General features: G+C 36.7%; 1 protein-coding gene across 4 annotated transcripts in view; it reads left to right on the forward strand.

Moving 5' to 3' along the window:
- Positions 1–16413, forward strand: part of RNF38 (ring finger protein 38) — a 125675-nt gene extending 109262 nt beyond the window's left edge. For all 4 annotated transcript variants that reach the window (XM_066987642.1, XM_013197529.3, XM_066987643.1 and 1 more), the window contains 6 exons: positions 801–962; positions 3668–3774; positions 4556–4640; positions 6778–6899; positions 7846–7945; positions 12881–16413. In XM_066987642.1, coding sequence (XP_066843743.1) covers positions 801–962; positions 3668–3774; positions 4556–4640; positions 6778–6899; positions 7846–7945; positions 12881–12943 — 639 coding nt within the window. In that variant the 3' untranslated portion in view covers positions 12944–16413. The remainder of the gene's footprint in view (positions 1–800; positions 963–3667; positions 3775–4555; positions 4641–6777; positions 6900–7845; positions 7946–12880) is intronic.

Raw genomic sequence — 16413 nt, forward strand, 5'->3', positions numbered from 1 at the left:
AAGCTTGTATCTTAGTGCTTTAAGAGTACATTGAATTTAACGCTTGGTCTACATAAGAAGGAAGCAGAGTTTTCCTTTGCTGCCACAAGATGGGATTCGTAAGCTGAATTTCTCAAAATGGTGGAATTTAGCATCAGGAACAGAAAGGTGTGTTAATGAAGCAGTGACAACTTCTGGGAATTTTTTCAGAACTGTTGGGCCTGGTGGATGTACTGCAAATGACTAAATTACAATACTGAACTGGAATCTTAAGGTTCTGAAACCACTGGACTGTGTTCTGGATAGGACTTCTTGCGTAATCCTCCTAGGAAAGCACCTGCTTGATTACTGAATATCATTCACAGCTTAATATCATTAAAGTCACCATGTTCACTCTCCTCTTTTCAGATTGTCTTGACACAATTTCAGTTCTCGTCTTTGGTTGTTTATTTTTTTCTTTCGCATAGTTTTACAGTGAGAGCAGCCTGGCAAGAAGGAGAGCAAATATTTGTCCCGCAAAATGCAAGAGACAGAAAATTACAACCACTCCTGTATTTGCTAGATCGCATAAATTCCTGGTCAATAAGCATGGCTAGCTGGAAAAGGTGAATTTATATCAAATGTGTAGTGCCGTCTTTGCTTTTTGGTAGTGTTAATGACACAGGAATTGTTCATATTCTGTGAAAGTGAGTACTTGTAATTTTTTTTATCCCACAAAATTGGCCGCAGCAGTGCAGAGTATGCATCTGGGATTTCAGTTCTTTAGTGGGGAAAAATTGCATCTATTACCACAGCAAAGATTTTTTTTATTTTTTTTTTAGCCACTTCAAAGGATAGAAAATGAAGTAGAACTGCTTGGTGAACATCTTCCTGTAGGAGGTTTTACGTATTCTCCCTCAGCCCATCCACCAACATTGCCTCCCTCAGCTCCTCTCCAATTCTTAACCCATGATCCTTTACACCAGGAGGTGTCATTTGGTGTTGTAAGTATTGTTTTCTGCATGACATACTCATTCATTCATGCTGCGCTGACTGTCTTGTTCTCAATTCTGTAGTACATTTTGTCAAAAAGTAGCACTTCTTGCTGTTGTCCATTAATGGCTAAAGCTGCAGCTGTGGTGTTTTCTTTAAGCTCATTTTAATCAAGTTAAGGATAACTTATGTGTTGATACCAGTAAACGATTTCTGACAACATTATCTGCAGAGAGAGAGTGATAGCAGTTACTTTGAAAACATATCATATTACCACACAGCCCAGGACTTCCACTGCAGAAACTAGTTCGTGTGATTTTGAAAAGCTCTTGTCAGTTACCTTACAGCTAATTCTTCATCTATACTGTGAGTTTCTACAAGTCAGAAAAACTAGAATGCTTTAAAAATAGTTCTTCTCCAGAGTGTTCGTGATGTGCCCACAAACAATTATATAGAGTGCTTCCATACTGCAGACTTCCGTATTACAGGAACAGCCAAGGTTGCTTTAAGCCACCTGTCTAGAGGACTACAAGCAGTTCAGCTGCAGCAGCACAAAAAAAAAATGAAACCTGGTCTGGGTTAAGATCTGCACTGAAATTTGTGCTTTGCAGTTAAGCTACGTCCGGTGTGTGTGCTGCCTTTACGGTCTTTGTGGCGCACTTCAGTTCGCTACGTTGTTTTGTTTGAAAAAAGCCTTTCCCACCTGTGTAATGCTTGAAGAAATAACTGCAAGACAAGACTAGATGGATTTTTTTTTCAATTTTGACCTGTGCATCAAGTCATCGGAAGGTTTTAGAAGCACATTGTCACTTAAACCTTTACATAAGAATGAAATTTTAGGACCTGTACCTACAGAACACACTGCTAACTTTGCTTTATTAGTCTTTTGAAATCAAGCAACATAGTTTAAACTGAAGTTGAAAACATTTTCAATGAAATTTTCACTCACTATGAGACACTTTCAAAGACACTTTTAAAAACTTAGGTAAATTGCTTGGATTTTATTCACATCAAAAAAATTTTGATTGGAGTGAGTTTTTCTTGATTTCCATGTTCACTCATTAAAAGTAGATAGAAAACAGCATGTTTTTTGCAGAATATATATGATTTTTCCTCTCTGGTGTTTTCGTTCTGGGTTGCATACAGCTGAGGGGTGGAATAAAGGTTTATTATGAGTAATTGTACAATGTTTTATAAAGCAATCTTAAATATTTATAAAATTTCTCCAGTGGTTCAAAATGATTTTCAGAAAAGCTTGGTATTTTTCAAGTGGTCATTAATGTTCTCTTTTTAAAAGTTATGGTGGAATGGCTGCATCCCTGATTCTCTTTCAATCAGTGAACTGAAAACTGAACACAGCACATTATAATGATATTTCTGAATTGCAGAATTCACAGAGCAGTAAAGCTAGTATTTACTCCGTCTAGTTTGGGATCTTAGTTGCAAGAAAAAGACCCTGGTTTTTATATTGTGTTTATATGTAAGTCTGTGGCTATCTATTCGTTATGTCTCCATTGTAAATTTAAGAATTTTTAGCTAAATTGCTGGTGGTGTTGGTCTTCTGTATGTTCTTAAGTTTCAAACATGAAAGAAGGAATACTTTTTACTGAAGATTTTGAGTGCTCTTAGTTCCAAAAAAATAAATGCCTCAAGGCCTTCAAATTCGAATTCAATAATGGTATGTGAATTTCCATTTTAAAAATTACCAGAATTTTTTAGTACTTTGAATATTTCTGGGAAAATATAATTTACTATTAAATGGAAAATTTCTACCATGTATGTTCCCATTTTAGTAGGTAAAACAAGGAATTTTGAACAATGGTACTGTAAACATAAATATTTAAGTGAAGAGCTTGGCATGCGAATGAAAAAATATGATGTTGAAGCCCTGTTTTATCCATGGAAATTGAAGCTGTAGGCTTGTAGGCTTGACCATCTCTTAGGCATGGTCCAGATGCAGAAATTGTACTAATTTAACTCCACAAGTACAGTTTAAAGCTTTTCAGCCCCTCTTTAAATGTAATTATATGCCACTACTTTTTTAAATCCTGCTTAGAGATTTTGCTGTAGTGCATTGTGGCGGTGCCCCATAGCAGGCATTAAAGCAGTATGCTGACCAAAGAATTAATGAAGATAACAGCTACAGATCTTTAAAGGTTTTATTTTAAGATTTTTTAAGTCTTCTTCACTCTACCACTTGTGCACAAGCCTGCATAATAGCATGAGGCTTGAAGCAAGTCACTAGTTCAAGTCCTGACTGGTTTCCCAAACCAGCCTACATGTGGACTGAGCACTAAAGGTCTTGCCAGGATTCCTGTTACATGTTACTACTTTTTTAACATGGAATGGTATGAATTTGTTCCTGGTAGGAATTACTATTTCAAATTGTTGTAAGAGAGGCTTAGATTTTTGGACTTGAGCAATAGCTGGATTTTTTGAATAACACTTTATTGAAAATGGATTTTGATATTCAGATATAATTTTATTTCATGATTAAGAAAACCACATGTTGAATCACGGGATAACAGAGTGGTTGGGGTTGGAAAAGGCCTCTCAGGTCCTGTGGTCCAGCCCCCCGTCCTCAGTCGGGGACACCTAGCATTGCCCAGCACCGTGTCCAGGCAGCTGTTGAATATTTCCTAGGAGTGAGACTCCATAACCTCAAAGTTCCGGTTCCACAAGTTTCAAATGACACTTACTTTCTTCTCTCTTGTAGCCGTACCCACCGTTTATGCCTCGAAGACTCACAGGGCGCAGCAGATACCGATCGCAGCAGGCAATACCACCACACCCATACCATCCTAGCCTACTACCTTATGTGCTGTAAGTTCCAAGTACATTTTCTTCCATGTAGGTTTAATGAAGTGAGTTAACCAGTCCTCTCAACGGGAATCTGCAGTCTTCATGCTTGCACTCTACCAGAGAACAGGCATAGGCTGCACCAAAGAGCAGGAAAAGTTCTGTTCCTGTGTAAAGTTTTCAGCCTGTTCAGAATAACATACACACTCGCAGAAGAGAAAATATAAGTGAAGGATTTTGTACAACATACTTTTGTGTCTGTACCTCTTGTTTCTGAACTCTCCATAAAGATGACTTCAATATGGAAGTTCATCAGTAGCGTATCCTAATTATCTTCATTGTGTATTGTAGACTTTAAAAAATATATATAAGCTTCAAGAATTTTGTGTTGGGGAGTTAGGAGAATTTAGGGTTCCTGATTATTTTTTATATTTTATACATTTAAAGAAATAAAATATTGTTTAAGTCTGGACTATGAATGCAATGTCAGTATTAGCTCTCCGTAATGTGTGATAATCAAGAGATTCATATTGGTGGTAATGCTAAGCATTATTGTAAGTATCAGTTAAGACATGCATGCAATTAAAAAGGCAGCACTGGCAATATCGAAAATTGGCAGAATTAGCTTTTCCCTTGATCCTTTCATTTCAAATGTATATTCTTGATTTCACACTTAACATTTTTATCAGTTCTGAGAACTTGACATTTTGAGAGGAATAAATAAGATAGCTTTACCTATGCCATATGTTTTTGTGCCTTCCTTCAGCAAGATGCTGAGCCTTATCATTGTTTGCTCTCATGGTAGATCAATGCTTCCAGTGCCACCTGCAGTTGGACCGGCTTTCAGCTTTGAGTTGGATGTGGAAGATGGAGAGGTAGAAAACTACGAGGTTGGTGCGCAAACTATGACTACATTTAAAGAATAGATTTAGATCAAGCGATACATAAAATTGCATTATATTTTGCTTTTTATCCTGGTTTTGCCTTTCAAATAAATATAATAACCGTGAAGACAGAATCCGGAAGCCATCCTTTCATATCTGTTTGCAGTACTGGATATCTGAAGTGCTTAGCTTTACCTTTTACCAGTTGCTCTTTCCCAGAAAACACCCTTCCAAACTAGTAATCATTAAATTGTTCAGCCTTTCTGTTCTACATGCTACTCTTCTTCTTTTGAATGATAAATGATTTTAAATATCAAACAAGAAAGTACATTCAAAAGAAAAGTTAGTGTTCTTATGTACATAACTGCAGAATAGTGTTAATATTGTAGGATTAATTGATCTAAGTGTAACATTTGTAAAACTGCTTCAGTGGCTTTTCTTCTTGATGCTTGGGACGGTACAGGAATTCACATCTAGAGATGCATAACCCTCTGTAATATCCTAGGTAGTTGTGAGGCAATTCAAGCTGGTGTGCCTTTGCTGGTTCTGAAACTATCTGATTCCCTTTGGATTCTCTTTAAAGATTCCTCCTTCAAAAACCCTTACTTTTGCATCTCTTCTCCAGTGCTCCTCTGTGTAGTAGCAGTACACCATCGTCAGCTGAACAGCGAGCGCTTCTGTCGTAACTTCTGTGCTAGTTCAGAAGAAGCATCATCTTGTTTCTAAGAAATTGCCCCGTAGGTTTGGCAGTATTAGAAATCTGCTTGTGATCAGTACTGTTTTGCAGCTTTCACCAACTCTTAACTTTTTTGGGCATCAGTTCTCTGTTAAGATTATAGTGGTATTTTTCCCAGGTCCCTTGGAAGGGAGTGCAAGTTACATACATGACAAAGTGCAAAATTAATTACACGAGAGGCTCTTAGTTGCAAAGCTTGACTCATAGAAAGTGAACATAAAATTCAACAACAAAGTATTTGAACTTTGATGGTATGCTCTCATTTTCCAGATTTATTATAAAGTCTCCATCTCCCAGTTCATCTAGCCCATGTTGTGGAGCAGGAATCAGAAGCTGTTCCTTTACATTCATAAATCACAGAATCACAGAATGGTTTGGGTTGGAAGAGACCTTAAAGATGACCTGGTTCCAACTTCCCTGCCATGGGCAGGGACACCTCCCACCACACCAGGTTGCCCAGAGCCCCATCCAGCCTGGCCTTGAACACCTTCAGGGATGGGGCATCCACAGCTTCTCTGGGCAACCTGTGCCAGTGCCTCACCACTCTCATAGTAAAGAGTTTTTTCCTAATATCTAGTCTAAATCTACCTTTTTGTTATTTAAAACCATTGCCCCTTGACCTGTCACCACACCCCCTGACAAAGAGTCCCTCCCCAGCTTTCCTGTAGGCCCCCTTTAGGCACTGGAAGGCTGCTGTAAGGTCTGCCCGGAGCTTTCTCTTCTCCAGGCTGAACAACCCCAACTCTCTCAGCTTCTTTTCATAAGAGAGCTGCTGCAGCCCCTTGATCATGTTTGTGACCGCCCTCTGGACTCACTGTAGTACTTCCCTGTCCTTTTTGTGCTGGAGGCCCCAGGGTGGAACACAGTGCTCCAGGTGGGGGTCTCAAGAGAGCAGAGTAGGGGGGAAAATCACTTCCCTCACCCTGTTGGCCATGCTGCTCTTGGTGCAGCCTAGGATATGGTTGCAAGCGCACATTGCCAGTTCATGTGGAGTTCTTGGTTTCCTTCAGAGGACTAGAATTGTAGTATATTCTTAGGAAGCAAATTTGTTGACTTTTTTTTTCTGTTTACCTACACTATTAATTTCATAATGGCATGAAGGGATCTTTCAGAAGCAAAATACACACCAAGCTGTGCAACCAGAGTAGCATTTTGAAGTTTGGCCCTGGATTTTGAAATCCCGAAGAGAACATTTCACTTAGTTCAGAAAGGTGGTTGAAAGGTGTTGTTGGACAGGACTTCCCACGATGTTTGTTTTGTAGGGGAGAGCTAAGGGTTCTAAACATCTTTTAAGAGTGTGATTTGTGCTACCAGGTTGTATAGTGACATATAATGGCCCCTCCACCTGTAGCAGAACCAGAGCTTGTTTAAACAGAATTTTTAATACCTGATTTCCTTATTTTCCAGGCACTGCTGAATCTGGCAGAACGTCTGGGAGAGGCCAAACCACGAGGACTGACAAAGGCAGACATTGAACAGCTCCCATCCTACAGGTTCAATCCAAACAACCATCAGTCAGAACAGACATTGTAAGTACATTTGTGTCTTTCAAGGTTATGCAATTTATGTGTCTGTATTTGACTATTTAGATTGCAGCCTCAACTACACCAGAAGAGCTAAAAGCAGTCATATCAGTAACCATTTTTTTCTTAGATTGTTTTCCAAATCAAATACTCTGTAACTTCACTGTAAAATGTCTATGTAGCCTCACATTATTTAGAATTGTTTCTATTTAGTTCTTCACATTTAAAAAATTCTAAGTGAAGGAAGGGTGTTCTAGGATTCAGCATCCTAGAATCTAAAATAACATTGTCAGTTTGGATTTTGGCCTGTGTTAAAATAGCTTCACGTGTTGAAGTTTCAAGTGCTTCTGATAGAGTTTAGTCCGTGGTTTAGGAGTGCATTTTCTTATTTTTAAAATCCATTAACTTACTCTGTCTGCAAGATCTGCACAACTAAGTGGAAAGAGCACTATAGATAAAAAGGTATTTAAAGTGACTCAGTAACAAATTAATTGCAAGAAGTTTTTTCTTTGGTATTCTGGTGGCTGTGCCCCTCAGTTCAACTTCAGTGTCAGTAGGGAGTGAACACGATCTATATGCTTGTATTTTATTTATTTAGATTGCAGCCTCAGCTACATCAGAAGAGCTAAAAGCAGTCATATTCAAAACAGTAGAATTTTTTTTTGAGTGAACTTCATAAATAATCGTCTCCGCCATTTTAAATTTTGGTGAAACATCTGTTCTATGAATTGGATTTGTTGACTCCTGTGAGAAGCAGCACTTGCTTTGTGATGTAAAAGCACAAAATAAGAGAGTTCCCAGTTTACCTTGGTGCATTACACATCTTCAACCACAAATACAGATAACTGTAGAAGCTACTGTGTTGCAGTCATACCTGCAAGGTTGTGTGTGGAATGTATATTCTGTGTTCTCAAATAACAGATACATTTAAGCTTTGATGTCTTTTTTTCAGGTGTGTGGTGTGCATGTGTGATTTTGAGTCAAGGCAGCTACTTAGAGTCTTACCCTGTAACCACGAGTTCCATGCCAAGTGTGTCGATAAATGGCTAAAGGTAAAATCATCTTATAGAGAATTCATTATATAGGGATTTTGAGGAGGAGTGATTATTATTTTGGGATTTATTTCACTGTTCTGCTTCATTTCATCTCTTGCTTCATGTTTCTAATATTTATGGTAGAAATGTCAACAGACTTCAAAGTACAAATTAGAATTTCCCTAACTATGGTGAGATTAACTAGTTTCAATAACCTTTGTAGCAAAGAGTAAATATTAATACCCTCCCTCTCTGCTTTGCTATCAACGTTAGGTTTTAGAGGACATTGAGTGTATTGTGTGTGTACATATATGTGTGTGCATGTATATATAGAATTACAATATATGTGAATAAAACTTAACCATAGTTATGGTTTTACATAATTATGATATACACTTTCAAGACAATTTGAGGAAAAAATAAAAGGGTCTAGAATCAGGACAGCTCAATAAGATGACAGAAAATAACAGCTATATAGAAGGTATGAAGAACAGGAGATACAAATAAGTAGACGATACGCAGACATTTGTACAAGCCGCATTAGCCAGGTATATTGCCAACAAAGTATCCTAACGTCTCACCTTTTTTCTGTATTTTCTTCTATTCAGCTTTATTTTAATCTTTGTGTAATCTTTATAGAACATTTGAAACTGCAATGATTGCATATTAAAAAAGTATATTGGAAGCAGTCCCTAGAGGACTAAAATAAAAAAAAAAAATAGAAAGTACAAGCCCTTTCCTTTTTGTCTTCCTAAAGGCAATAAAATATATGTCTTTGGTATACGCTAAAATACTTGCTGAGGAAAATGAATAATCAAGTTAATATTGACTGCCTTCTTTCAGCTAACTTTCAGAAGAACTGTTGTCCTTTGGTACCTGAATTCATGTACATACCTGAGAATAAGCAAGAGGAATATAAACATCTGTTTGTTTTATCTTCAAATTAAAAAAAACACGCACACACACACAGATGTATTGTATTTCATTCGGTAACTGCTAATTAAGTAGATAATTTATATGAAAGTGGTGTTCTCCAGTGTCCCCCTATTCCTCTTGGTGCTCAGGAAGTGTTAATACCGCATTTTTAAAGTCTTTTCAGTGCATAAAACTTAAGTAATTTGTGGAGTTAACAAAGTAGTCGTGGATAGCAGTCAGTCTGTTTTATGAGGAACAGAACTAGGATCATTGGACAGCATGTGAGACAGAGGATGCTAAAAGCTTAAATAGGTTAAAATGGCTATAAAGATTTTAAAAAGAAAGCTCTTCCCAGGCTATTAGTGCAAAAAATCACCCGTGATTCATGGAGATCCTGATCTGCAAATTGCTGGGAGTTAGGAAAATACGTCAGGGAAGTTGAATGCCAGCTTGTCCTGCTCTTGTGCCCCTTATTGCATGCTATTGGTCTCAAGAGCCAGGAAATTAACTTAAATGAAGCTTTTTGGGGACTCTATGGCAGTTCTAGCGTTATATGTAGTACTTCTAACTGGTAATGAACTGGCAATTGAATTCAGACCAGCAAATGGGAAAAAGCAAGCTTACATTAGCCTTTATTTTCAAAATCTTAGATTTACTGTAGTAATGGTGAAATAGCTTTGCTTGATGCTCCTGTCCCAGCTTAGGAACCATGTATTTTCTAAGAGGTCTGAGTGTGGTATATTCTAAAGGTTGTTATATCGTAGGAAAACTCTATGAGCATAAGAGCGTCACCTAGATGGGTGAATAAGGTGAAAGAAATACAATCTAAATGTAAACGAGGTGCAAGCATACCTACAAAAAATGGTTTGTATTTGCATAACATATCCCAAAGCTGGATGCAAAATGACCTAGCAAGAATAAAGCACCCTGGTGGAAGGTTGCTGAAGCAATATGTGTAGGTTTAGTTTCATGGAGCATCCGTGAAGATGCTGTGTCAAATAAAGGTGATTTTGCCTTGCAAACCAGAACAAATTACCTCTATAATGTCAGCTTATTTTAATATAAATAAATAGGTTACAGGTAAAGCAGCAACCATCTGCTGTGTGAGGATAACAGAAAGGTATTTTGGGTTGTAATTTTTTGCTTATCTCCATTTTTTATACATTTGACAAATCTCTGAATATGGTAATAGTATGATTATGTCCACATCTACATAATTCACAGCATCCAGCCAACGTTGTGTTGATAAATTTTCCAAAGGAAGGTAAAAAGCTTAGCAATTAGTACTTTAAATATTAAAAAAAAAAAAAATGGTCCTAAAGGGTAAATAAATAAGTAAAAACTACAAAACTTCAATTTTTTAACCTTGTCTGTTTAGCCTTGACTGGAAAAAAAAAAAAAAGGTATCCCTCTTTCTTACTGGATTAATCTTTTTTCTTTGAAGAAAATATGTGCTGTCTAGGAATATTTCGTATTGATCTGGAGCTCCAGAGTCAAGTTGATTCTTTTAAGCTTCATTTTGTTAGTGAAAGTTGTAAAGACATAGTGATCCAATGTGATAATTGAAAGAGAATAAATCCTTATTCCATTGCCTGATGATGGTGGAGCAAATAAAGTGTCAAGGCAAGTTTTGTGACTTGTCTATACATGAAAGCTTTGATCTGCCCTGTGGAAATAATGCTGTGTATAGTGCCACCTCTTCATATAGTGTGAGCAAGCAAGAGGAAATGTTCTTTTAAAGTGCGTTATGTCGCCTGCTTCTGGTTATATTTCTCTGGTTAAGCAAGGCTAAATACTTGTGAAAGAGCAGAGGAAATACTTGGGTAAGAGCAGAGGAAATAGAATTAACAAGATAATCCTTTTTCTTTTCATAATATTGTCAACTCTCATATTTTACAGTATTTGGTTATTTCTTAATATCCTAAATCCTTTGGTCAAATATGAATACATGAGAAATCTTTTCTTTTGTAAGGTAAAGTTTAATCATCATTCCAAAGGACAGCTTGAAAATATGATCCATCTTCACTTTTAGGATTTAGGTCCAGGTGGCAAGGAAAACTTGATTTTATGTTTAACAGTCTGATAGGAAACGCAGTATTATATATGAGAAAAGACAAACTAAATATTACATATTTTCCCTTCGTTCTGATTGATTAACACTAAAGAAGTGCAGTGGTTGTCAGAGAATTCTAGTGACATTACAGATTAATTGCTCTAAATGCAGTTCACTTTAGCTACAAATTTCTATCAATCACAACTAAAGTGGTTAATTCATGGTGCAACTCTCTTTTACAGTACAGAAAGTTGGCTTGGCTGAAGGAGTGACTACCGTATGCCTCTCTTTGCACCTAAAAGTCTCTTTAAATGTCAGGAAGGGAAGTGAATTTTAAGAAAGACAAGAATGCAACTAAATTTTAAATGGATCTTCTAGTAGAATCTTGAAAAGTTGCTTAAAAAGCAGTGCTTCAGTGTGCATGGCTACTTGTTTTGTCCTGACACAGTGGGTTTGTTTCTGCAGATTCTGTCAAGAAATTTTACTTAGTAATATTCCTGCCGAATGCTCTGTTTCATGCTGCAAATGGTATATACTTCATTATTTATCTTGGTAATTACCCCTTGATTTATTAATCCATTGAATTTTAAAGAACACACCTTTTTTATTTTAGAAATTATGTTAGCTGAACTGTATGTAGAGTAATGCAAAGTAGTGACCAATTGATGGCATTGTCTTCAAGGAATGCTCTTCAAGGAATGCTCTTCAAGAAAGAGCAAGGAATAACTTTTGAAATGATTCTCGAGTTCATGCTTTAACAAAACTATAAAGCAATATTAACTGTGGTATAAACTATACATCAATAACAACAGAAGTAATTGACAGAAAAAAAATGTGTTTCATTTTAACTGACATTAGTAAGAAATGTTTTACAGTAATAACATGCTACATTGGCACTTATAGCTTGGATTTGAAGTGTGCAGCAGTGATGTTGGAACTGTGACCTGAGGAGCCATGTTTCTTCATGCTGTCAGTTTTGTTTTCACTAAAAAGTTTGTCTACCTTTGAAAAATGTGGAGTTGACAGTGGCTGGTCCTGTTGTTTTAGGAATTAGAAATACAGAATCTGGTAACTAGATTACCTTCCCTCTGCCCTTTGTAAAGTAAATGTTTGCCATAAATATAACATTTTTGGGGGGGTGTTTCCTCTTACTTTCTTTAAATGAAATTATACCTTTACTTAAAAAGAGGAAATAAAGACAGAAATAGTCCCGGTAACCCAAAGAATGTTACATTTCATCTGTGTTAACATTTTAAAGAAGTTGTGAAAGTTGCAGGATACGTATTTTCAGTGAGTGCTTTAGTTAAGGGATAAACTTACACCTGCTTTTCTGTATGTTACTTGGGCTTTGAAGTTTAATACCTGTTTAGCCAGGTCATCTTCCTTCTTTTTATTATTATTTTTTATGTATTTTCATACTAGAACCCTTTCTGTTTTTCCCTGCTTTGCTTTGACCAACTCTATATGATGGGTTTCTGTGAGAATAACTGGATAAGGAGAGTGTAAAGAGTAGTGATCCCTGATCAGTAGAGCTTGTGACAGCATGACACCTTCATATAGGGCATTTATTTCTGGCCCACTGTGGCTTGTTTGGTTTTGCTGGGTTCCTCTGCAACACACAGTACAACTTCTAAGTTGCACCCATCTGATTGCAATATACCATGACTGTAAGTCTACATTAATATAACCACCATCGCATAGGTAAAGCCCAGTTTGCTGTTTTCCTCTATCTCTTAAGATAAAAAGCCCATTTTTTTTTTTTTACTTTTGTAAACATAATTTTGAATTGACAGATGGACAACTCTAAAGTAACAAAGGAAACTTAAAAAGGGCATAAACACACTTTGTCGTCTCTTCTTCATTGCTTTTGAGTATTCTTCAGTGCTGAAAGTAGCAACCTTGTCATCACGGATGTTCTGTGTCATGTACTCATTAACAGTGTATTTGTCAGTAAAATAAACCCTTTTTTGTTTCTGGTTTTACAGGCAAATCGTACCTGCCCAATTTGTCGAGCTGATGCTTCAGAAGTGCATCGTGATTCAGAATGACCAATCTAAGAGCACAAATCTGGTTTGGATGTTCCTGGTCACGTGTATATATGAACTATCTATCGAACTTACCCATGTGGCTTCCAGCCTTTCCCTTTCCACAAAAGGTTCAATGGACCTTACTTTGCACTGTGTGACTTAATCAATTAAAAAGCTTAAAACTAGTCTTCACAGTTACGGGATTGTTATACTAACAGTGTGATTGGAACTCCAAAGATTTTTTTCTTTAGCTTAATTCTGTGTGTGCACTAACATTCCCTGGTTTTTGTGTGATCATTCCGAGTGTTGCTGCGAGATTACTGTGGACGTGATCTTTAAGCATGTGCTTTTATATAAAATAAAAAGAAAAAAAAGTGGTAGCTCCAAACAATATAGCAATCTACCTTATATAGAGCCTTCAGATACTGTGAGTGGGAATGAGTGGTGTGAACGTGTGTTTGTCAGTGAGAGGATGTGTGAAGCGTGCTTGTGACCGAGCGTGCATGTGTGTTTGAGAACCTATATACCAGCATGTACTGAGAACGTATGTGTGTAGTATTAATTATGCTGCAATGTATAATCTTGTGTGTTATTTAAACAGTACTAGTACTGTACACTGGTTTCTTTCCTTGTGTTTGCAGTTGCACACTGAATGTGATGGGTGCAGCAATTACAGACATTTAGTATTTCCTCCCCAACATACTTAGAGGTATAAAGACCTTTCTACCTACTATTCAAACAAGCGGTTATGCTTCCCCTTCATTGGAGGCTTTAAGCATGTACCACAAAAGAGTGATTGTTCACACATGAGTAACCTTGTTTTACTAGCATATGTTACAAAGTCCAGATTTTTAAATTGCTGATTTACAAGTTATTTTATCACTGTAAAGTTGCAATATCGCACAAATCATTTAGCAATATTAACATTTTGAATTATTAATTTGAATATCAGTGTGTTTCTGTTCTCCCTTTCAGTTTTTCTAGCTGGGTTATAATTGCATTCGGTTGATTTCAGATTAGAGTTAAGTTCTGAAGATGCTGCGGTTATGTGCTTCTTTCATGAAAGGAAGCAGAAAGGACGCTGAGGGTCTTGTGCAACAGCTCTTCATTTTTCACCATTGTACTTGCTAAGTACGTGTAATCTTTTAGCTTTTAAACATTGGCTTTAATCATACACATTCTTTGTCATTTACTAGGGAGTTTGTATACAATTAAAATAACTTGTAAGAGGTTACAATTTTATTCCTGCAACTTCATGAATAAAATAAAATTTTTAGCATTTTCACAGAGAAGTAGAACTTCTGATTTTTTTTCATTGCATCACAAAAGAGGGTGGTTTTTGGTCACTCATTGCAGAATTCAGTTGCCCTGATGCTGCTTCTTGTCCCTCCTTATTTACGTGATGAGTGTAATATGAAGAAGGAACTCCCTTGGTTTTTGCAATCGAGTTTCCAGAGTGCTCCACTGTAGGATAAAATGGGAACACCTTCCAGAAGAAAGTGCTGTTAAACAGGAGGCAACCTCTATTCAACTGTTTTCTGAATAGTATTTTCTCTGTGCTTTCGAAGAAATTAGTTTCATTTATAACATTTCAGTCTGTTAACATCTTCAAGATGTTTCACGAAAATATTTAGGTCCACGTATACCATAGTTATTCAAAGGATGCACTTTTTACATCAAAATGCTTCTAAGTTCAGTGTCATTACTTTGGTTGCAGCAGCACAAGTGGCACAGTTAGCAGTGTTGCTGTTACTTGCTGCCAGTCTCAGCTTTAAGTTTATTCTTTATCACTTCTGAAGTTTTTGTATGCTGCTGTGCTTTAGTGTCAGTTATAATTTCAGACAGTGTTACATGTTCTCCGTGCTGCTTGCCCTCTTTGAGTATTCTACAGACCAGTCACAACTCGTGGTGCAAATGAAATAAAAGCACAGTTTTGCCCTGTTTCAGATGATCTTGCTTCCATTTAGTTTTGCAGGTAGTTCTCAAAAACACTGAGTCTTTCCATTCCTATTCATACCTAAGAACACTAACTAAACAAAAATATGCTGTTAGATCAAATTCAAAATGTTAGAATTTCTTCTCTCTTCCAGAGGAGTTAAAGAGTAGGTTTTTCACAATAACACCTAGCAGGTTAAATTACATATAGTAAAATTTATTTTTTTAACAAATGAAATCATGTTTAAAAAAAAAAAAGCATATGCCACATGTCTTACAAAACTTAGGCTCTTTTATATAGCTGTAAAAGAAAAGTTTCTATGTGTACAGATTTAACCATAACTAACACTACTATGTTCAGTATTCAGTTTGAAGCATGGAAAGAGGGCACTTTTTCTAAGCTAGATACAAATGCATAGTGAGCAAGAACCATTCTTCTGAGGCCAAGGGAAAGTAGTCCTCTTTCTGGAATTGAGAAACCTTGATGTGTAACATGCCTTTTTCCCCAGTGAAACTATGTGAGGCAGTGGGAGATTGAGATGGAGGGTCTAGCTTGGTAAAATTCTGAAGTGAATTGTTGCACTCTTACGGCTCGTCTCTTCTGGAATGGTTCTTTCGTTTGCATGGGACTCTTGCAGATGTGTGTGGACTTGCTTCCTGTGGTTAGTGTGTACAAACAGCACACATGCATATGTTCTGGATCAGCTCAGACGAGCTACAACCAAGTCCTCTATGTTGCGGCTGTCAAGGGAGGGGGATTCATGCTCAGCTGTTAACTGCCATGTGTTATGCACGTTTGTGTGTAATTTCACAGCCTGCCATGGTGCCTGGCAGCACCAGCATCCAGCAAGACATTTCTTATGTTCATTCCCTTCCTGCCATCACCTGTCTCCTTCTTCTCAAAAAAAAAAAAAAAAAAAAAGTTTGCTTTATCATAATGGCACTGCTGTGTTTTTGGCATAAACTGTCAATTAAATTTGACATTTTGGTGGATATCAAGGCCTATAGATAATTCCAACGTCTCATTTTGTGGCTTTCTTTACAAAAAAAAAAGCCTTTTGTTGTATGCCGTTTTATACGGTCTCTTGAATGTGATTTCACAGCTGTTAACACGTCATGTAATACAGGGGATGACAGTTATCAACCTTTTTAATTTTACTTACAGAAAACACATTTTCGACTGAGTTATCTTTGGGCCTTTATAAAAGCTGTGTTTTTTTCCTTTGGTACATTGTTACCTCATTTTGCTACTTGTGTTTCAGATTTGCTAATGATTCTGAAAGCTTATGGGTTTTGTTGGAATCATATTTTGTCAAGTGTTTTCTTTAAATCATACTCTATTGTATCATTTAATGTGTAGTTTTAAATGTATTATAAATATCTGTAACCAAATCATTTGAAGGCTTGATAAATTTTTAACAAAATTTGTACATTTTTTATGAGAGTTACTAGTAATGCTTTACTAGGTAGTGCAATGAATTTTTATTTTTAATCCCTGTGCCCACTTTTGGAGTTGAGAGAGTTGTTCAGTAATAAATGTATGATGTACACTTACA

This window comes from Anser cygnoides, chromosome Z (assembly GCF_040182565.1).
Source record: "Anser cygnoides isolate HZ-2024a breed goose chromosome Z, Taihu_goose_T2T_genome, whole genome shotgun sequence".
In the NCBI taxonomy this organism is placed as follows: Eukaryota; Metazoa; Chordata; class Aves; order Anseriformes; family Anatidae; genus Anser; species Anser cygnoides.